This window comes from Cricetulus griseus, chromosome 3 (genome assembly GCF_003668045.3).
Source record: "Cricetulus griseus strain 17A/GY chromosome 3, alternate assembly CriGri-PICRH-1.0, whole genome shotgun sequence".
In the NCBI taxonomy this organism is placed as follows: Eukaryota; Metazoa; Chordata; class Mammalia; order Rodentia; family Cricetidae; genus Cricetulus; species Cricetulus griseus.
Genome location: NC_048596.1, coordinates 89842663 through 89864492, shown reverse-complemented (window position 1 = coordinate 89864492; position 21830 = coordinate 89842663). Strand labels below are relative to the sequence as shown.

Genomic DNA, 21830 nt, shown 5'->3' with positions numbered 1-21830 from the left:
AACTAATTACACTGTATCAGTTAATTACACTGTAACAGTTAATTGAGCTTCTTGACCAAGGTGTTGCCAGTTAGGGTTCCCTCTGTTCACATCTGTTTTTCTGTCAAAGCCTCCATCACTTTGTTGGTCAATCTCAGAGCCTGCTGCTTGGGGGGTGGGGGCTGTCCCACTCACAGATCCTTGTTTACAAGAACACTCCTACATTTACCTAAGCAGCTCCCTTTTAATAAGGACTGTCCCAGAAGAGTAGGACCCCAGCTTTCTGACACGCTGGGCCCTAGGTGCCGGTGAAGAAAGGAATCTAGTCTCTTTGATTTCTATTTGGTGACCCACAGTTGCACACAAAAGGATCTCAGGAGCTTGAAGTTTAAGGTGTGAGTTTGATGACGCAGGTGCAAGCCACTGGAGGACAGCCATGGGAGAGCACTTTTTGTGTTGCAAGGCTGAAGTGTTGTCTCCTCTAACCTGTGTGCTCTGGGGTGGGGTCTAGGAAGCACTCATGGAGGAATATGCCATCGCAGCCCAAGTGTGGAAGCTGAGCACATGTGACCTGTGTGAGATCGCCAGGAACAGCGTGCTGCAGAGTGGCCTCTCCCATCAGGTGAATGTGATGGGCGTGTCTGTCCTTCCTCCCTTCATAAATGAGCACACAGAATTCTGTTGCACCGGGTGCCTTCTAGGCACTAGACAGCTGACAAGCTGAGGAAGCCAGGTCTCAGGAGCACTCACATTCAGGCTCCAGTAGTAAAACTACGGGGGCCACCATGGCTGCCCCTCATCTTAGACCTGCCCTCAGCAAGGCCTTCCCTGGTTGCCCTCCTCTTTCCCCCTTAATCTATTTTTCTCCGTAACCTGTCGAATTGCAGACACTGTGCTACACATTTCCTTATGTGTTTTTCAGTTTCCCTTTCGAATGGGTCTCCAGGTCCTAAAATAGTCCTGGCAAGAGCAGGCACTGAGGCACTCAGCAACCTTTGTATGGCTCCCTTAAGAGCTGGATGTGGAACCAACACTGAGAACCTGGGCATCTGCTCAGAAGATGCCATTTGAACAGGAAGAGGCAGTATTACAGGGTCTTGGGGGGGATGACAGTTCAAGGCCTAAGTGACAGACAGCACTTAGTTGTTCTGGGACCCAGCTTCTCCAGGTACACATGACTGCACGCCCATGTCACCTCTCAGGAGGGATTCCTTGTCCTAGTCCCTTACCATTCACTGTAGACCCGTCAGTTCTGTAATTCTCTCTCCTCTCTTACAACAGAGGGAATGACCAAGCGGTCAGGGTCACAACATTGGAGGTCCAGGAAGATTTGGAGTCCCATGGGAGGAAGATGTCCCCCATTGAGGATCAGCTTTAGGGACACTAGTCTGTGTGTTGGCCCTCATGTCAAAGCTGTATGTGTGGATATAGAAATGAATCTGGTCTCACTTCTCTTTCTCTTGGCCTCCAGGAGAAGCAGAAATTTTTGGGACAGAATTATTACAAAGAAGGACCGGAGGGCAATGATATCCGAAAGACCAACGTAGCGCAGATCCGGATGGCATTCCGCTACGAGACCCTGTGCAATGAACTCAGCTTCCTGTCTGATGCCATGAAGTCAGAGGAGATCACAGCCCTGACGAAATAGGCCCAGCGTTCCACACACACTTCCACCTTTTGGTTTAATTGCAAGCCTGCTTGGGCTAATGGTGGCCAAGATCTCAAACCAGGGCTTTCGTCTGTGATGAGGCCGCCTCTGAAGAAATCTCAAACTCCTGATTTTGGTTGCACCTTACAGACACATACCCATTTTGTTAGGGTTTCTGAGCTGGATGCTGACCACCTCCCATGGGGGATCTGGGAGCTGGCACTTGTGTGAACTTGTTCGTTTTCCACATTTCTCTTGTGATTGCCAGTGCTTACATGGTTGAGGCTGGGACTTTGCAAGGCTGAATGCCAAGTGACACAGGCCTGTGTGGTATCTGCCACACTCCTCTCAGCATGCCTTGTAGGGTAGTTCTCATGTCAGCATCTGGCTGGCTGGTTGCCTTAAGCCTCCTTCAAAGCTCCCTTTCAAAAAGGGGCTAACTTGAGAGAAAATATGAGGCTCCCCTGTTGATTTGTTAAGCTCATTTTTTAAAATGAGTTTCTTCACTGGTGTAGCCCCTCTTTGCTTTCTGGTTAGGAAGCCTAGTGCACCCACTGATGCCATCACTCCTGCTGTGTGTTACTTTCCTCATCCAGGACTCAATGTGTCTTCTCAAATCCTGTTCTGTGACTCCATCTCATGGACCATTCCAGGGCTGGGGAAGGTACAGGGTGAGTTCTGGGGCTCTTAACATCCTATTTTCCTTTTAATGAAGGCCTTTGAAAAGCACAGGACCAGAGGGCCCGTTCCTTGTGGCTTTAATATCCTGTGATTGCAGCTGTTACCACCACCATCACCCCTTCCGCCCCTAGGAGTCAGACCAGGGCAGTGACACACTCTTAAGGCCACACAGGACTAGAACCAGGTCCCTGAACCAGTGTTTTCCTAATTATTCCTTTAGGCTTCACAAATGTTAGTTTCGTTTTTTAAAATAATTTTAACATGGTGCATTTTATTTTGGTTTCTCAGGCAGGGTTTCTCTGTAGCTTTGGAGCCTGTCCTGGCACTCGCTCTGTAGACCAGGCTGGCCTGGAACTCAGAGATTAGTCTGCCTCTGCCTCTCGAGTGCTGGGATTAAAGGCGTGCGCCACCATCGCCTGGCTTGGTGCATTTTATTTTAAAGCACAGATTTCTTCAGAAGCTATCATGGTCCCAGTACCAGAGCGAAAGTTTTTAAGATCCATGTGTAGTTAGATTTTATCAGACTACTCATCTTTGTTACTAGTGCCTAGAACATAGTAGGTGCTCAATAAATGCATATGAAACAACTGAATGACTTTCTTTGGCACCTGTATGTACAGAATACTCAAAACACATTCAAATATCTTTCTAACAATTCACAAGGCACAGGTCCTTCTGCATCACTGTAGGATGAACCCAATTTTATCTGGAAGATAGTTATTTGATTCTAGATTATCTTATCCTGTGACTGTCATTCTCCCAGTGGTCAACGTAGCTTATGGGACCATGCCATCCTTTTACTAGGCAAATATGCTATCTTACATGGCTGATCCTGAAACTGAATGAAAACCTGTCATTATCTGAGGGATTGTTTTTGAAAAGCCTCCATTTGTATACATTTGCTCAAACATAGCAAGTATTGTACAGTTTTTTCATTGTATCAAATAATTTTTTTAAAAAAAAACAAACAAAACTACAAATAAAGTCTCTTAAGACTATGACTTGGTAGAGCCAAGTGTTTATTAAGATGGAGCAGAGTAAAAAGTTGTGAGAAGTGGAGGGCATTCATGAGGAAAACCCAGAATTTGCGAGCCCAAGCTCAGACCTTGCAGTGGTATCTGGCACCTGTGTAGCTCATGCCTGCCCACAGGGCATCAGCAGAGCTGCACCTCGAGTTCTTTCCCGGGACATTACCTTTGTTCGTCAGCATGTGTTGAGACTTACATGTCTGAAAGCTTCCCAGGCTCCTGTTTCTCTAACATTACATTTTATTACATCCCTGTATTTCACTGATCCTCTTGAGGGTTGGGAGGTAAGGACAAATCCCTGCGTTTGCTTGTTTTACAGTTTGGAAGCAAAGGCAAGTGTACACAGACCCAGGTTTCTAAAGGGACAGATTCCAGACAGTGCTTTCTGGCTGATTCCTAAAGGCGGGTGATTGCCTTATATCCGACTTAAGTTGTGCTGTTGAATCTGTTCGCTTTGAATGAAATCAATTTTGAGTGTGTGTCTGGCTTCCTCAGCAGTTAGTGCTTGCTGAGGAGTGGGCTCATGAAACAATATTCATCTTTCCCTGGGTCTTAAATACAAATGAAGGTAGCTGGTTGTGATACACATACTGTTCTGTGTCTGTACTGTGACTGTTAAAATAACCATAATGCCAATAAAAGGAACACACAGCACAGACAAGCAGCCTCTGCCTTCTGTGCTTACCTATAAGGGCTATTGTATAAAGCAGAAGACGATGAAGAGCTAAGCCTATAGAGTGACATATTTATCAAAGTATATTTGAGGAGGCTTTGTGATTCAGATGGATACCAGTGTGTACTTCTCCACAGTGTGGTTGATGGGCACCAGCAAACTTGCCCCTAAGCTGCCACCTCCTTCTGCTTTCCCTCTTGGGCAGTGAGACTCAAGGTACTTCTCTACTGACATCTGTTTACACGGGAAGTGCAGAGCTGCCAGGGCGCAGTGCTAATCCTCTGTTCTGTCTCATGGGCAGTAGGGCAGAGGAGGCAAGCAAAGTCACACCACTGTTTATACTGCCATTGTGCTGCCACTCACAGATGTGTGGGGTGAGCTGACAAAGTAACCTTCAGTTGAGAAACAACTCCCAGAGCAAGGAAACTCCCAACACTACAAATGCAAATTATCTGGACTATTTTTTAATGAATCCAACTTCCCAGTGTTAAAAATCAGGGGACCAAAAGGTTTCCAAGCAGCCTTATTACCCAGATATATATTAATATAAGGAAAACATCAAAACATAGCACGCAAACACCATGATCCTCAGAGCACAATATAAAACAGTCTTCTAATAAATATAAATATTTAGTACATAAGAATGTGAAATTACATAAGTAAAAGTCTTTTTCATTAGCTAATGTTCACTTGCAAAGTTTACTTATTGCACACTGTATTAGTTTTCCCTAAGAATAAAGCAGGTTCTGCTGTCTTTACACCACTACACAGTCAAACTCATTTTCTGAAACCCAGTGTCTAAAGCATCCCAGTCAACCCACAGTTACTGAATGAGCATAGCACAAAAACTCCCCAGAGCAGGAGGCAGTTCACACATCTCGGAAGGCACACGATTCCCTACCATAGCAAATGCATTTAAGTACTATTTATTTTGAAAAGATAAAGCTGTACAAAGTAGAAAATTATCTATTTACTCAGGAGACAAAGCTACAACTTTTCTGAACTGCAGGCGGGCCCTATACCATCCACATCTGAAGAAAGATGGAATGAACAAAGAACTCTGCTCATTTACCTGATGAGGCGAGTGGAGACACCAGCAGTTCACAGCGGATCAGTTCGAATCTTGGAGCTCACACTGTAAGGAAAGGGCTAAGGGCAATATCAAGTCACCGGACTCACTATTTAATTCCTTCAAAAGTGAGGGATTCTGGGGAATAAAAGTTTTGGCTATTGCTGAAAGGATCCCAAACCCATAAAGCTATGTTATTCACTTTCAGAAACATTTTTCAATTAGGCAACTTGAATTAAATGCAACAACTCTAATCCAAAAAAAGTTTTTAAATTTTTAGGGCTGGAAAATATCTCAGAGGTCACTTACCCCAAGGTTTTAAAACAATGTTCCATAGAGTACTTGAGAATCAACACAAGAGGTTGAATCATCTACAAATATAAATTTTAAAATGTTTTAAAGATTTTTGGTGTGTGTGTGTGTGTGTGTGTGTGTGTGTGTGTGAGAGAGAGAGAGAGAGAGAGAGAGAGAGAGAGAGAGAGAGAGAGGTGTGGGTACCCTAAGAGATCAGAAGAAGAGGGTGTTGCATCTCCTGGCCCTGGAGTTAAAGGCTGTGGTGAGTCACCAATGTAGGTGCTGGGAATTAAACTCTAGTCCTCTGCAAGAATAGCAATTGCTCTTAACCACTGGACCATTTCTCCAGCCTTACCACCCACAATTTTTTGAAACAGGGTCTCAATGTAGCCCAGGCTGGCCTTGAACTCACTATGCAGTTGAGGATGCCTTGAACTTCTGTTCTTCCTGCTTCCTCCTCTCAAGTGCTAGGGCTACAGGCATACACCACCCATACTGTTTGTTTTTATGCAGTGTTGGGATGGAACCCAGGGCTTCATGTATGCTAGGCAAGTACTCTACCAATTGAGCTACACCTCCAGACCTGAAATATTATTTTTACAAAACAAAAGCTTTTCATCACACAAATCTGCTATTTACTAAATTCTAATGAAACTGCATCACCAATCACTGTGACATTTTCCTACACCGACTTTATGGTGAGTACACTGTACTAAATTTATAAAAGGACACCTATGTTAATAAAACGTAGCTTCTATAGAATGGGGGTAACATGTGTGCATACACTCAGTACACACAAACTTGCAAAATTTACTTGAAAGAAGCTTCACTGCTGGAGAGATGGCTCAGTGGTTAAAAGCACTGGCTGTTCTTCCAGAGGTCCTGAGTTCAATTCCCAGCAACCACATGGTGGCTTACAACCATCTACAATTCATTCTGGTGTCCTCTTCTGGCACAAAGGCAGAACACTGTATATCTGATAAATAAATCTTTAAAAAAGAACAGCCGGGGCATTGGTGGCGCATGCCTTTAATCCCAGCAATTGGGAGGCAGAGGCAGAGGCAGAGGCAGAGGCAGAGGCAGAGGCAGAGGCAGAGGCAGAGGCAGAGCAGAGGCAGAGGCAGAGCAGAGGCAGAGCAGAGAGCAGAGCAGAGGCAGAGGCAGAGGCAGAGGCAGAGGCAGAGGCAGGCAGAGGCAGGGATCTCTGTGAGTTCAGACCAGCCTGGTCTACAAGAGCTAGTTCCAGGACAGCCTCCAAAGCTACAGAGAAACCCTGTCTCGAAAAACAAAAAAACAAAAGAGGAGGAGAAGGAGGAGGAGGAGGAGGAGGAGCTTCACTGCTAAGGTTTGAAAGCCACAAATTCAGTCTCAGTTTCTCAACAGGAACCTACAGTAGAGTAAGGCTGTCTCAAGCTGGGAAACCATCACTACACAGCTAAGCTAGAAGAGAGGACAGCACTGTACTTGCCCACACCCAGGAGGTCTACTTGGCCATTTTATACTTCACTGTTCTATCACGACAATCTGTACACAGCTTAAGTCTTTGGTATTTGGGGGGCAGAATCAAGTCAGATCTTTTTCTTTGAAAGGGATTTTATTTGCAAGCCCAGTAAGATCTTAATTAAAAATCAATAAGCAGCAACTTTAATTGTGTATGTTTGTACTTAGGAAAAGAGGAAAATTTACAATTAGTGAGAAAATTTCTATGGAATGCTAAAATTTCTTAAAGGTGACTTGATTTCATGCACTAGTTTAGCTGAACCGTTAACATCAACATTCTTATTCCATAGCCAAGGCCAAGATCGGCTGAGGGTTGCACTCCTATTACCATATTGTCCACTCCACACTTGAAGGAGTACAGAGAAATGGGAAAAAAGCCAATCATTCTCTGGATTTCAGGGGTTTACAAATGCATGGTAAAAAAACTTCATCTGATCTTCCTTTTCTTTTAATCTAAGAGACCTGAGGAAACTGAAGCCTCTGAGAGTTACCGTTACCTAAAATAAACACACTCTAGCTCAGTATTGGATGACTCAGTGTAACCTGGAAATACAAAATATGTGTCTGAGATAAAGAAAGATTTCCTTCTGAAAAGCCAAGCTACAGGGGCATTAAGAAAAATCCAGTGAACACTTCCCCAGGTCTGGAGAACAGCCATGAAGATTCTTCCAGTAGAGTCCATTTGCAAGATGAAGTCCCAACTTCTGTGTCCTTCTCTGAGTAAGCAGCATGGCAATGATAAAGAGTAGTCCTAGAAACCACTGCCGAAGTTACTTGTAACATCAGGAAGCAAATGGGCCACAGTATTGGAGGATCCAGAATAAACCACAAGGGGGCGGAGTACACTCGCCTCAGGTCCCAGCAGTAGCAACTCCCACTGAGACAGTTTCAGTCCTTTATCTCAGATGGTTACAACTTTCAACACCCTAAATTTTAAACCTATCTAAAAATGCCCCCTCCCTGAAAAGTAGTAATATCAAGTATTGCTGCTATCTGTAGCAAAGGGCTCAAGAGCAACAAAGAACAGGTCGACTGTGAGGACTATGGCCAAACAGTAGCAAAGTGTAGCCCACCCTACATGGAAGACATGGGAGTTTATTTAAGAATGGGATATATTATCAGAGTAGCAAAAATAAGAGGGTGGGAAAACTGATGTTCCTGTGTGTGCCACACATCCCTCTACTCTTCCTCTATGACCACAGTGTATCTGTAGTTCACAATAACAAGTCTTCCCCTAGTCATGGCCTGTGAGGCTGGCCTGCCTCATCGGCCATATTAAGAATATAGTTAGCCATGTCATCTTCAGTGGGTGCATCTGACACCACCCATGATTCATTCGCTCCAGTCATCTGTAGGCGACAAATGGGGCAGTTCCTGTGCCGATCACTCCTGTCAGGGAAGTCCAAGCAAAACAAGTTTCTTTCTTTTTCTAAAAAAACAAGTTTGTTTGAAAAGTACACAGCTTTAAAAAATGAAAACAACATAAAAGTACACAGTGAAGAATTAATATTTCTCTTCATCCCAATCTTTAATTCTCTTCCCAGGGTCAACCAGTTGTCTACATATTTTACTAGGGATGAATTAAAAACCTCACACTTGTAGGAAACCAGGAAGTACGTATGTGTCTCACTGACTTTGTACTACTATCCAAATATCTTAGAAACCATTTCGTACCAGCATATGTTATGCTAGTCTTTTTGCTTTTTCCTTTGAGACACAGTCTTGCTATATAACATCTAGCCTAGCCCAGAACTTGACATCCTCCTGCTGTAAGCTTGCTCAGTGCTGGGACTGGGACTGTAGCGCACATCAACACACCTGGACTTCAGTTTACTCTTTGTTAAAAACATGTACTGTATGGAGATGCCATAAAGTATCCAACTAACCTCCAGCAGAAAGAACCTAGTCCCCATCTTGTTTGCTACCACCAGCCAGGGTCTTTAATTCTTATTCCTGCACCCAAATAAGTTTTCCTTCACAATAAAGATTCCTTATGCGTCCTAAGAGGAAGCTACCTCTTACCAGTGGGAGAGTTGATCACAGTGTAATATTTAAATATTTATCTATCTTTAAGCAGAAGCCACTGTGCCTTGGGACTCATGTTTGGCCAGTGGTAGGCACATGGTGGCATTACTAGTATTTACTAATTAGTATACTAATTATTATTCTGAGTACTAAAAGCCATTTTTTCTAAAGATAGGGTCTCTTTGCAGCCCTGGCTGGCACAGAACTTGCTGTGTAGATCAGACTGGCCTTGAACTCATAGAGATCTGTCTGCCTCTTCCTCCTCAAATGCTGGGATTAAAGGCATGCACCACCACATGGAGAAAAATAAAAGACTTTTGACAAGTTAATTACAACTAAAGGTCTGATAAAATATCCTTTGGTTTAAAACCAAGAAAATGTTAGAAAATTGTACAAAGATGGAGCATTTGAGGGTTAAAACAAGAGATGACACTTATATACAGGATAATTTTCTGATACAGAATACATATGTGATTACTTAAGATTATGTTTTTCAAATGGATTTCCTTCATCAAATACTACTTTGGAAATTTAAATACCATATTTGAACTTGAAATACATTATGAAAGGAAAAGACAATGTTTTCCCTTCTCCCAGTGAAATTAGGGCCAGAATAACCAGTTCATCAACTGTTCTTTTGCTTTTGTGTAAAAACTGAGAAACTTATTCCAAAAACTAGATGTGAAATTTGGAGTTGGCATACATTATTCAGTTGATTTTAGGCTCCCCAGAGATGGTTTACAAGATCATTATGTGTGCTTTTCTATAAATAAAACATCATAATTTAAAAACAGTCAATTTCTGCTTCTGGCCAGCAGAAACCTGATTTATTTTCTGTGGTGGTTTGAAAGAAATGGATCCCAAAAGGAGTAGCACTATTAGGAGGTACAGCTTTGTTGGAGTGGGTGTGGCCTTGTTGGAGGAAGTATGTCACTTGGGGGCAGGGTTTGAGGTCTCATATATGCTCAAGCCGCATCCAGTATCTCAGTACACTTCCTGTTGCCTTCTGATCAAAATGTAGCTAGCATCATGTCTGCCTGCATATCACTGTGATGATAATGGATTAAATTATCTGAAAATAATTTAATTATTTTTAATTATTTAAAATCTGATTAAATTACCTCTGAAAATATAAGCCACCTAAATTACATGTTTTTCCTTTATAAGAGCTACTGTCGCCAGCCGGTGGTGGCCCACGCCTTTAATCCCAGTGCTTGGGAGGCAGAGGCAGGTGGATCTATGTGAGTTCGAGACTAGCCTGGTCTACAAGAGTTAGTTCCAGGATGGCCTTCAAAGCCACAGAGAAACCCTGTCTCGAAAAACTAAAAAAAAAGAGTTGCTGTCATCATGGTGTCTCTTCACAGCAATAGAAACCCTAAGACATCTTCCCACTTAAAACAACTAACACACAGGACACTGTCCAAAAGAATGGTGTTTGATGAGTTTCATATAAAGCACTGGACACAGACAAGGATGTGACTCCCAAGAAGTGAGAAGCAAAGTGAATCTGTGGTTGCAAGCCAGCCGCCCTGTGAGTTTCCAGGACTCAGAAAAAGAAGTAGGGGACCTGAGGCCTGGCAGACTATTGTAGAAACAGCTGAGGCAAGGCAGCTAGAGTTACAGGGCAGAGCACTGCACAGCAGAGAGCCACACAGAGAGGAGCAGTGTCAAGAGACAGCAGGCCCTCCACTGAACGAAATAGTGCACCAGTGTGAGCATGTGAGCAAATGCCAGGAGGCTGAAATTTGAGAGGTGTATGCAAAGGCCTCAGAGGGCACAGGGTGGTGTCCTCACAGCTAGATTGGACCCTCCTAACTCTTGGAGCACTGGGTAAAGCACTCTGAAGGATTCTGTCACATCCATGGGGAATAATAAGAGGAAACTAAACTTTGTTCTGCTCCTGCTAACAAACTGTAACAGTAGGATCCAAAGAGTCAAAGTGCTTCTAAGTAAGCAAACCATATTCCAAAACAAAGCTTGAATGTTAACAATAATAAAAAAATTGTTAACTAGAAAGGTAAAATTCATAATATTTAGTACTTAATAAAAAACTATAAGGCAGATAAGTAGCAGAAAACTATTGCAAGACACATATAGAGGAAAAACAATAAAAAATGTAGAACTGACATGAAATTAGAACTATAGCAGATGAATGAGAAGCTGTAACTATAGTCCACATAAAGTACTAGAGAGCCACAATATTCAGTGGACACAGAAGTGAGGGCTAGTACAAGGCAAACAAATATCTAGATACTAGGGAGTGTGACAACACAGTGACTGCCCAAATGAAGTAAAATTCAGGGGGTATAACACATGGTAATGGAGGTCACAGGAAGAGAGTGGAAAAGGGGCATATAAGAGATTTGAGAAAACAATGGCTGAAAAATTTCCAATATCAACAAAACCATCAACCTACTATATCAACAAACTCCAAGCACAAGAAACCTGGAGTGACAACAGGCATCTCCTACTCAAATAGCTTAAAAAGCAGTTAAAAGATAAAGACCTTACAACAGACAGAAGAGAAAAGAAGGCACACTGCCTGCTCGGAGGGGAACAATAAAGAGACAGCTGCTCCTAGGAACACAAAGCAAGATGAGGTAGAGCCCAACACTAAAGTCTGGAAGAAAAAACACTTGACCTAGAATTTTGTATCAGAAAAGGTATCTTTGAAAAACAATGGTTAGATGTCTAATAGAATCATCAAGATGTTCAACAGAATCTGCAGAAGAAAGTTTCCAAAAATAATATGTGGTTTAATAAGACTTCAAGATACAAGATGGATGTGAAATGACTAATGTCATCTTATGCACTAGCAACAAACAAAAACTAATTAGAACAGAGCAAAACTGTAGAATACAATACCCAAGGGCAAATCTGCCCAATATCTGCAACACTGAGCACTATAAAACTGCTTGCAGAAATCAGAGGGCTAACTAAACATGATGAAGCCACTGTCCCAGACTGATGTAGCTAATACAGTATCAATCAAGGTCTCTGCAGAATCTTTTGTGGAGCTTATACACTAATTCTAAACTTCTTATTAAAATGCCAAAGCCCTGGACCAGTCCAAATGATTTTGGAAAGCAGAGATTTGTAAAGCTATAGAAAGCAGGACAGCATGAGACTGGAGTGAAACAGATTCAGATCAGGGGACAGAAAAGTTCAGAACTGACTTATACTTGAACAACTAATTTCAAAAAAGGTTCAAAGCCAATTTAGTGAAGACAGTCTTTTGACAAACTAACTAAAAATAGAGCATAGACTTAAATGTGAAACCCTAAACTTGTAGAAGATTAATAACTTATGTGCCCTTGAGGCAGGAAGATTTCATAGATAGGGTCTCTCTCTGTCACAAATTGAAATTTAGCTTCATAAAAACAAAAAACTTCTTCTCCCTTTGTCTCAAGACAAAGAAGACAAGCCACAGAGGGGGAGAAACAAGTGCAAATCATATGATAATGCAAAACTCCCAGTAACAAAACAGGCAAAGACTCCAACAGACCATCATCTAAGATGCACAGACACCAGGGTATGTGAGAGCCTGATTACAATGCTGGCTAAAGATAGTGGAAACTCCTATGTAGTACTGGAGAGGGCACAAAAAGGGTAAGAAGAAGCCAGCCGTGGTGGCACACATCTATAATTCTAGAATTGGGAGGTTGAGGCAGGAGGATTGACACAAGTTCCAATTGAGGCATGCCTGGTCTATACAATGAAAGATGTTGTCTCAAAAAAAAATTAAAAAAAAAAAAAGCTTTTTCTTTTAAAAAGTATGACTTCTTTGGAACTGAGTTGGCAATTTCTTGAGAAACATCTGTTATATCTGATCTGGCCACTTGAGGCAGCTACCGAAGAAAATCAAAATACATGTCCATAAAAAATACTTGTTCACAAACATATATAGAAGCTTTTACATGGTACTTACCTGCACCTACAACATGGTTAAATCTGAAGATGACTATACTGAAGGAAAGAACCTAGACAACAGAGAGCACTGTATGGTGCCAATTTTAAAAAGTCTAGCAAATCCAAAGTATTTTCAGCAAATGAAAGCATTTAACAGCTACTTAAGAATCAGGCTACAGGTAATTCTGGGGCGTGATGGATTGCTCCTCATCTTGTTGTGACAGATTTCATTAGTATGCACATAAATTAAAGCTTATCAGATTATACTTCAGATACATGTATAGCTTATTGCATGTCAATTATAAATTCTCCTAAATGCTCCATTGTCTTGTAAGCAAATGACCTTAATTAGTTGACCAAACATCCTTCTAGATGAAGATCATACAGCTGAGGATTTGTTCCTCTACATACATATAATGAATTATGGGTGGGAGGGGAGCCAAAAAGGGGGAAGTGTTTGATTCTAGATTCAAACTAGGCATCAGGATTCTTACAGTGTCAGGCAAGGCAGTGTTGGAATACACCTTTAATCCCAGCACTCAGAAGGCAGGGGCAGGCAGATCTCTGAGTTCGAGGCCAGCCTGGTCTACAGAGCAAGTTCCAGGATAGCCAGGGCTACACAGAGAAACCATGTCTTGAAAAACCAAAAAAGATTCTTACAGTGTTAAAACCAAGTTGCATCTCCACATTTCATAAGCATTAGGTATAAAAAGTACCTGAACTAGTGGACAGCATACCATAAAACTCAGAGTACTAAAGAGCAAAGCTCCAGTGGCTAGCACTGAAACATTTGTATTTCCAGTTGTTTATTCACAGTCCAGCTGACCTCTGCTATCCCCAAGGGCAGTGGATAACTTACCATTTATCAATACACTTCTGACAGAAACTGTGAGCACAGGGCAGGATGAGGTCAGCTCGGCCATCCATGCAGATACAACACTCCTCCTCATCAGTCAGCTGCTTCACCCTGAGTGTGAAAATAGCTGGAACAATGACAGTCTCTGTCCATACGCTTCCTACTGTTTCACTGCCTTAAGAAGCATCAGTAAACACCCACAGCATAAAGCTCAGCATGACTTATGTGTATAGTGAACAAGAAACCAAAATTAACATCTTTTGGGGATAGCAAATACATTAGGGAAGAAATTCTGAGTAGGTTAAAGGAAACAAAATCTGAACAAAAACTGTATATTCAGGTCTTTCTGAAATAACTCATTCCATTTTAGGTATATTGAATTTACATATAGGAAATGAGCCAGGATATCATTTATTTGCCATAAAGGACACAATGCTGCCTCATCAGTAGGACCTTAGAGTGGCACTGACAGTATCAGAGAAGAGAAGGGACAGCACAGTGGTTAAGTATCAGATGGCACAGGAAACACAAAAGGGCTGGAGCCCAGCAATCTCAGGGAGCTCCCAGGAAGAAACCTTCTCCCCTCCACAACCCTGAGCAACAGGAACCATGCTCCATTGCATGTGGAATTTAATCAACTCCAACTCCAGTAGCTCAGCTTAAAATACCTATCTCCTTCTGCTTTCGAAACTAAATTTTGCCTCAATTAAATGATTTTAAAATTGCATACAGCTGTTCCATGGTGAGTCACCCCATAGGTTAGTTTTTTAAAAATACAATGTTCCTTAAAGTGATTTAAATGTTGCACTCTTTGTGCTTTTCTGTTGTTTTAAAGTACAGACATTCTTCTCAAAGGCAGGAGCTGTGTCTGATGTATTTCCATCTCCTGCTGTATTTATAGCATAGCATGTAAGGCATGGCAATAACAGAATCTGTTGATATGAACATAATATAAACAAATATCAAATGTGCAGCACATATAGTATGTGCTAAGTAAAGTAAGGACTTTTAGAAAAATGAGAGAGAAATCACAGAACATTGATAGAGAACATTCTAGGAGTATAAAGTAAGCCACAGAAGCATGAAACAAACAAACAAAAACACGAAACCTCTGTGTGTGTGTGTGTGTGTGTTCAGGCATTAAACTGAGAGAAAGGACTCATTATATAGAAAAGACAATCTGATTCTTGAATGTTAAAATACTAAATCTGAATTTGTTTTAAGAGGCAAACTAGAAGCAGTGTCTAATCAAGGGAACACAAATCCCCACTGATACAGGACTTCAGGAAAATTAAGAGTAGAGAGAGCAAGGGGCAGTATAGAGAGAGGGAACGAGGTAGGATCTTATCTCACAGTACACTTGAAAGACAGCTAGGGCCTGGTTTAAGGAGAATTACAACAGGCATACTATTAGGGTGAGGTAACAGATTAATGTTTGCTTCAATCATGGAGAAAAGAGTGCTCATTGAACTGAAATGGTGAAATGGGTGGAAACCTACATGAGTGTGGATCTGATATGTGTATTCATACATACAGTTGTGTATGCACATACATTAGCCACGTACAAATATGCATACCAACATTTATACACATATATTGACATTTAAGTGCCTTTTCAGGTCCAATGGTCTAGCATTTCTGCTTATGAGTGTCCCAGTCGTCACCCAAGGGTGTCAGCAGCTGAGAACACAGCAGACTCTACAGAGTGACAGGGTGTCCTGACAGGGAAGTTTCAGAGTCAGGAGCAGAAGGCCATTACAAAGAATAGCATGGTAGTCAGAGAAAACAGAGACAGATTGCCAGCAGAAGCTGCTCCATGCTACTCTCTGCTATCTTCCTAGTAGCACAGTTAGCAGGAGGAAGGAACCTTGCTCTATCTGACCACTTGGAGCTGGAAGGGTGCCGCTTCCTACTGCAGCCCCTGAGAGGCACACTGACAGATGAGGACCACACAGGACACCAGTGCAGGAAGAACTCAGGAAACCAAAGCTGGAGACACTTATTCTGAAGATCAAGGCTCAGTAGGAATTTGATTAGTTTTCAACATTTGAAGGACGGAAGAAATCAGACTTGTTTGGTGGAATTCCAGAGGTCATGCATGGCTACTCTATAATTTATCGAGCAGGGCACTCTATAATTTAATAATAATGGTGAGAGTTAATGCCCCCACATATACCAATATGTGCCAGGTACTATTCTGTGTCTCATCTATTAACTCACTTAACTCTCACCAGTCCTCTAGGGCAGATGCCATTGCTCTCAAACTGAGGAAAGGGGAGAGTTAAGGTTTGAACACAGGCAAGTTGGTTCTAGGGCCTTTGCTGTGCTGCTTCCAGAGGGCCAGACTGAGACTACTCTGAGGCTAGAAGGCAAAAAGAAAACCTTCACAGTAGTTAAAACTATCTGGATATGAAGAGGATTGCTTCTCTGAGACAGTGAGTCTCACAAAGCTGTGGGAGCTAGTGGTAATGCAACTTGTAAGTACAAGCTGGTTTCCATTCGGTGAACTATGGTGCAGTCTTGATCCTGTAGAGCACACACAGAGCAGTTGCCTAGGATCAGAGGCACTGGAGCATCTCAGAATTGGACAATCTCCAGCTCCTCCTCCAAACCACTGAGCATCAATGGGCTAAACGTGAGTCTTTAGCTATGTCAATCAATATCTAGTCACACACTTATTCCTCTAAACCCGCTTTCCTCATCTGACTAATTGTATTCCTGTGGAATAACTGTTAGGATTTAATGAACTGCAAGTACTCAGCAAACATTAGCTACTAACAGAACTATGCATCTAAGTGAAGCAGGACTGCAGAAGCCCCCAGGCTCACCTTCTACTTGCAAAGTCTTTTTCTATGACCTGGGTACCAGGGTACCACTAGAAGCCCACAATGCATGAAGCCAAGTGCTGGCTTACCTAACCAACTGGTACGGCTTTTCCTAGTCTTTAAGAGTAACACTTTCACCATCTTCCTGAAGACGACCCCAACAGGAAGAGAAATGCCACTTGTTTTTCAGTGGCTACAGATGTAAAAACCACTTTCAGCTTTCAAAACACTCAGAATGGAGCAAAAATGCAACTGTGGATAAAGCAATAAAAGGGAAACCCCTGTCAAACACAGACTTAACTTAATTAGGGCAGAGTCAATGCAGATTCTGCCATCTCCCAGTGTCCCAGTAAGACAAGATATCAACACGCCTGGAAACACAGAAGTCTTTCTCCAACAAGGCACTTACAAATTTAAATATGTCATGTCAAGCAGCAGCAGCAGCAGCAGCAGGGAACTTGCAACACCAAAAGCATGGACAAAGAAAAGCTCAGACAGAACAGTAATACATGAGGCCCGAGTAAGCAGGTGCCATCATGGTAAACTCCATCTGACATCATTTCCTCCTGCTAATGCAGTGTCCACATGCATACAAGTGCTTGTTCTTTACTAAGTAGACCACCAAGGCCTGGAGACAATATTTAAAAATTTAACTTCCAATTACATCATTTCTGAAACAATTTTGCCAGATTCTTGGACCTAATTTTATAAATGGCTTTGACTGTCTAAAAACCTGTTAAAGGGGAAGCATCAGTAATTAATGTTATTAAATTCAAGAGACAGAGAGTGGGTTCCCCAGAGAGTGAGCTGACAGAAACATTTCCTGTTGTGAACCACCTTAATCTGGGACTGTAAAATGAATCGAAGAATAGGATAACCTAAAACTGATCTGGCTATAACACTGACAGAGGTAACAGGCCTGAGGGTGTCACCAAGCACTAGGGAGAATGTCACTGTGATCTCAGAGCTTTGCTTATTCACTGTAACTGTGTTACATGGTACACACATACCTGCCCATCCACAGACTAGCCTGACATGACGTTATAGAGGACGGGTTCCCATCTGGCTCTTCAGAGGTGGAGTTCTGAGCCAACACTCCAGCAGCTTGACTTGTGATGTCTTTATAAAGCTGAATAAACTGGTATAAATTCATGATCCGTGATGCTTCCACAATACCACTGCTTTTGTTAATCTAGAAACAATGGGGAAGGTAGGGGGGCACAGACACACAACTCAGTCAAATATCCTAGGAAACAGAAATTTATGGTATGGAATGTACCTAGGAAAATAAGTGTCTGATTAAAGAATACTCACATTCTCTTCAGTTGTGTAGTTCATTAGAGAACTTAAAAAATTTTCCCATCTGACATTCAAAATAACCTCGAAAAGTTGATCAGGCATCCTGTCTGGAGTTGATAACAACAGGGTAGGACACTGGCTACTTGCTCTGTCTGTTTGAAGTTCTCTCACTTGGCCTGAAACTTTCAACAAACCAGGAGGCATAAGGGATTCATCTACCTGTCTCTACCTCCTTGCTCCTGAGATTACAAGCATGCTGTAATGCTTAGATTCCCCCCCTCCCCAACATGGGTTCTGGAGATCAAACTCAGGCCCTCATGTTTGCACAGTGCCCTCTACCAACTGAGCTATTTCCTCAGCTCAGTTCTTGAACATCTTTATGCTACTTTGTACTTTTAAACTAAACCTAAATGCTACATTAAACTATAAAAAGTTACTGAATTTTGAGATTTCATAAAATTTCATTTCCTATGAAGTTGAACCAGTGGCTTGGTGATAGTTCCTTTGTAGGTTCCTTTCCACTTGACAATCTGATGCACCATACTTGAGACAAGGATAGAGGACACTTTCATAAGACTTGAGAAAATCAGAGTGGAACACACATTATCTTTTGAAATAACTGAAATCAGAATGAGGATGTAATGCTTTTGAAGAGCATGAGATAATCAGAGATTAGTTATAGGTAGATAGACTTCTTTTCAGCAGATGAGGTGGTAGAGAAGTCTGTACAAAGCTGAGAGTGGTGGTACATTCCTGTAATCCCAGCATACAGGAGGCTGATGCAGGAGGACCGATTCAAGTTTAAGGCAAGCCTGGGTTATGTAATGAGACTCTGTCTCAAAAACCAAACAAACAAAAAGTAAAAACAAAGAAACAACATTATCCAAAGACTAGAAAGGCTAGAAACTATGTAGAGAGTTGAACTGGCTGGGTGTGGGGTATATACCTGAATGATCCCAGGACCCAGGAGGCTGGATGTCACAACAAGACTGTCTCAAAAAAGACAGAAAAGGGCAGGGACAGTAACAGTGAGCCTAAGGATTGTTAAATGTGCTCATAGAAAAGAAAATATGAGAACACAGACTGTACATAGATTTAAAATTATCACAGCAGTATTTGAATGAAAATGCTAAGGTATAACTAATCATTTATTAATTGTTTACTATCTGAGAAAGTAGCAAAAAATATTGAGACTCAAGAAAGGGTCAGATTCCATACTGTGAAAATATAAAATCATATCTAATATTCAAAAACCTGATTAAATTTTGGGAAGCTAATATCTATGTGGAGATTCAAACATACAAGATTCTTTGCAATAAAAAAAAACTATATAGAGAGAACAAATAAAACATGACAGGGAATTTACAGAAACATTTAGAATAAGCCTTCAGAACTCAGAAAAGTGGGCCAGTGTTCTTTTGAAACTGCATAACATAGAATACATTATGAGGTGACTCATATAAGGGTCTTACTCTATTAATGAAATGGGTCATACAGTAACTATTCTAATCACAGAGTCCTTGTATTTATTGAGTGTCCACAATGCAGATGTTATGGGCATGATGTGCATTACTTCTAGGGACTAAAGACAAAGTAGCATAAAACAGAAACCCCTGCTGTGTGCAAGCTGCATGACAGGGAAGAGAAACAAAGAACAGACTAGAGTAGATGGAAATCAGTGTGGTGGACATAAGGTGGGAAGAGAGGATGCTGAAGGGCAAGGAAGGTCCCAAGGTAAAAGAAACATTTAAGAACTAGAAGGGGTACTGGAAGGAGTCACATATGGCTACCTGGGGATGTTAGATGGAAATCAGTGCAGTGGAGATAAAACAGGGAAAGGGGAAGCTGAAGGGCAAGGAAGGCTTCCAGATAAAGAGCCAGGAGTTGGTAAGACAGAGGGAAAGGTGGTGAAAGATAAGTTAGAAGGTGAGGCAGTGATAGAACTTTGCTGATCTCAACAATGACTTTGACTTTTATTCCAAGCACAGGAGGCTACAGGAACGCTTTGAGCCAAATCATAACAGGATCTACTTCACAGATAAGGAATGGCTTCTGTGCTGGGAATACACAGAGGGATACCAGAGCAGAAGCAGGGACCTCTTGGGAGGTGACTGGAATACTCTTGGTGAGAAGTGATGGCCATCATGAATAACTCAAAGTAGAGAGGACCTCGTGAGGGCCTCCAGAATCTGAACATGGGTGGTTAGGAACACTAATGGACAACTGCAAGGTGTCAATTTAGCACACTAGGTGTAAGACACACACTTCATGAAGACCTGTCTGCCCACACACATGCAGGTGTATTCACGTGTGGGCATATGTGTGAAGGAAAGGTCAACCTTGGGCACTGTTTGCTCCTCAGGACACCTTTTACCTGTTCTTTGACACAGGGTCTTGTGTTGGTTAGACTTACTAATTGGGCTAAGCTGGCTGGCCAGGAAGCCCCTGTGATCCTCCTGTCTCCCCATCCCCACCCCCTGCACCTCAGTGCTAGGATTATACCAATAAGCCTGGCTTTTTTTTTTTTTTTTTTTTTTTTTAAACTGTGGGTTCCAGGAATTGAACTCACGTCTTCATGATAGCATGGCAAGGGTTTTGCTGACTAAACTCTTTCTACTCAGCCCTCTAATGAAGTTTTCTTAACAGCCACTTCAGTCTATAAATTTGGGGGCTTTACATATTTATTTTATCTGTGTCAGTTTTTTGCCTGCATGTATTTATGTGTACCACATGTGTGCCTGGTGCCTGAGGAGATCAGAAGAGGTCATCAGATTCCCAGGAACTAGTTAGGACAGCCTGGGTTACACACTGAGACTGCTAACCCTGCCCTGAAAATTTTTTAATTAAAATAAAAGAAAAAAAATAAAGAGAAAAAACACAACACTTTTGGCCCAAATCATTTTTCCACACTAGCCTTAACTCTTTCTAATCCAAATACTGGCTTCACAACATCCTTTGCAAAGAAATGCAAATAAAAATTCTTTGAATAGATCTACCATCAAGGGGGGGAAAATGCACATACAAAAGAAGGTGCTAATGGCCATTGCCTTTAATACTTTTTTGTTTTGTTTTTGCTTCCCCCCCCCCCCCAAGACCAGGGTTTTTCTGTGTAGGCCTGGCAGTCCTGGAACTCGCTTTCTAGACTAGTCTGGCCTGGAACTCAGAGATCCACCTGCCTCTGCCTCCTGAGTGCTGGGATTAAAGGCGTGCACAGCTGTCTTAAATACTTTTATTTTTCTACTCAGAATCTTATTTTAAGAATTTCACTGGGTGTGGCAGTATATACCTTTAATCTCAGCACTTGGGAGGCAGAGGCAGGTTTCTGTCATTTCTCACATTTTATGGAAGTCACTTGCTTGCACTTCCTGCTTACTCAGGTAATATTATTTCCTTCTCGGGTCTCTGATGGAGTTGAAGACTTTATAGTTATAGTTTTCTGTAACACAAACAAATAAATGACCCAGTGACAGATATTGGGGTTCAAGCTTCAACTGAATATCAGAAAAGCAAAGCAGGTGGCCACTAACTTCTTACCTCTACCTCAGACTGAAAGGGCTGATCCTGGATCCACAAGCTCTCACCAAGCCTCAGACTGTTGTCTCTCCTCAGCATGGCTGGAGAATGAATGCCTCCTACTGAATACTGAAGACCCTGCTTCTAGCTTTTATACCTCTCTAGTGCTGGAATTAAGGGCGTGTGATCTGTTACTCTTTTAGACTGATTCAACCTCAAGTGTCCCTAGGTGGCTTTGAACTCAGAGAGATCCATTTACTTCTTAATCCTGAGTTTTAGGATTAAAGGTGTGTACTAGCACCTCCTAGCTTCTGGCTGCTGGGATTAAAGATGTGTGCCTGGCTTCTATGGCTTGTGGATGACTTTGCTTTCTGAATTCCCAGGCAAGCTTTAATAATCATAAACAATATATCACCACAGTTTTCCTTGTTACCAGATTCAGAAGAGGAATTCCTTAAAGAAAGGTAAAGTGAGACAGGCGTAGGTGATGCACGCCTTTAATCCCAGCACTCGGGAGGCAGAGGCAGGTGA

The 21830-nt window shown here is 42.0% G+C and overlaps 2 protein-coding genes across 7 annotated transcripts in view; one reads left to right on the top strand and one right to left on the bottom strand.

Annotated features, from left to right (window-relative positions):
* The window catches only part of Ampd3 (adenosine monophosphate deaminase 3), a 44842-nt gene extending 40845 nt beyond the window's left edge, over positions 1-3997 (top strand). For 2 of the 4 annotated variants that reach the window (XM_035442291.1, XM_027410081.2), the window contains 2 exons: positions 491-601; positions 1451-3997. In XM_035442291.1, coding sequence (XP_035298182.1) covers positions 491-601; positions 1451-1627 — 288 coding nt within the window. In that variant the 3' untranslated portion in view covers positions 1628-3997. The remainder of the gene's footprint in view (positions 1-490; positions 602-1450) is intronic. The other 2 variants (XM_027410080.2, XM_027410079.2) reach the window with 1 other exon arrangement.
* Positions 3998-6947: 2950 nt separating this feature from the next.
* The window catches only part of Rnf141 (ring finger protein 141), a 29205-nt gene continuing 14322 nt past the window's right edge, over positions 6948-21830 (bottom strand). For all 3 annotated transcript variants that reach the window (XM_027410082.2, XM_027410084.1, XM_027410083.2), the window contains exons 4-6: positions 17498-17679; positions 13666-13773; positions 6948-8261 (exon numbers count right to left, since the gene is read on the bottom strand). In XM_027410082.2, the coding sequence (XP_027265883.1) occupies positions 8111-8261; positions 13666-13773; positions 17498-17679 (441 nt within the window). In that variant the 3' untranslated portion in view covers positions 6948-8110. The remainder of the gene's footprint in view (positions 8262-13665; positions 13774-17497; positions 17680-21830) is intronic.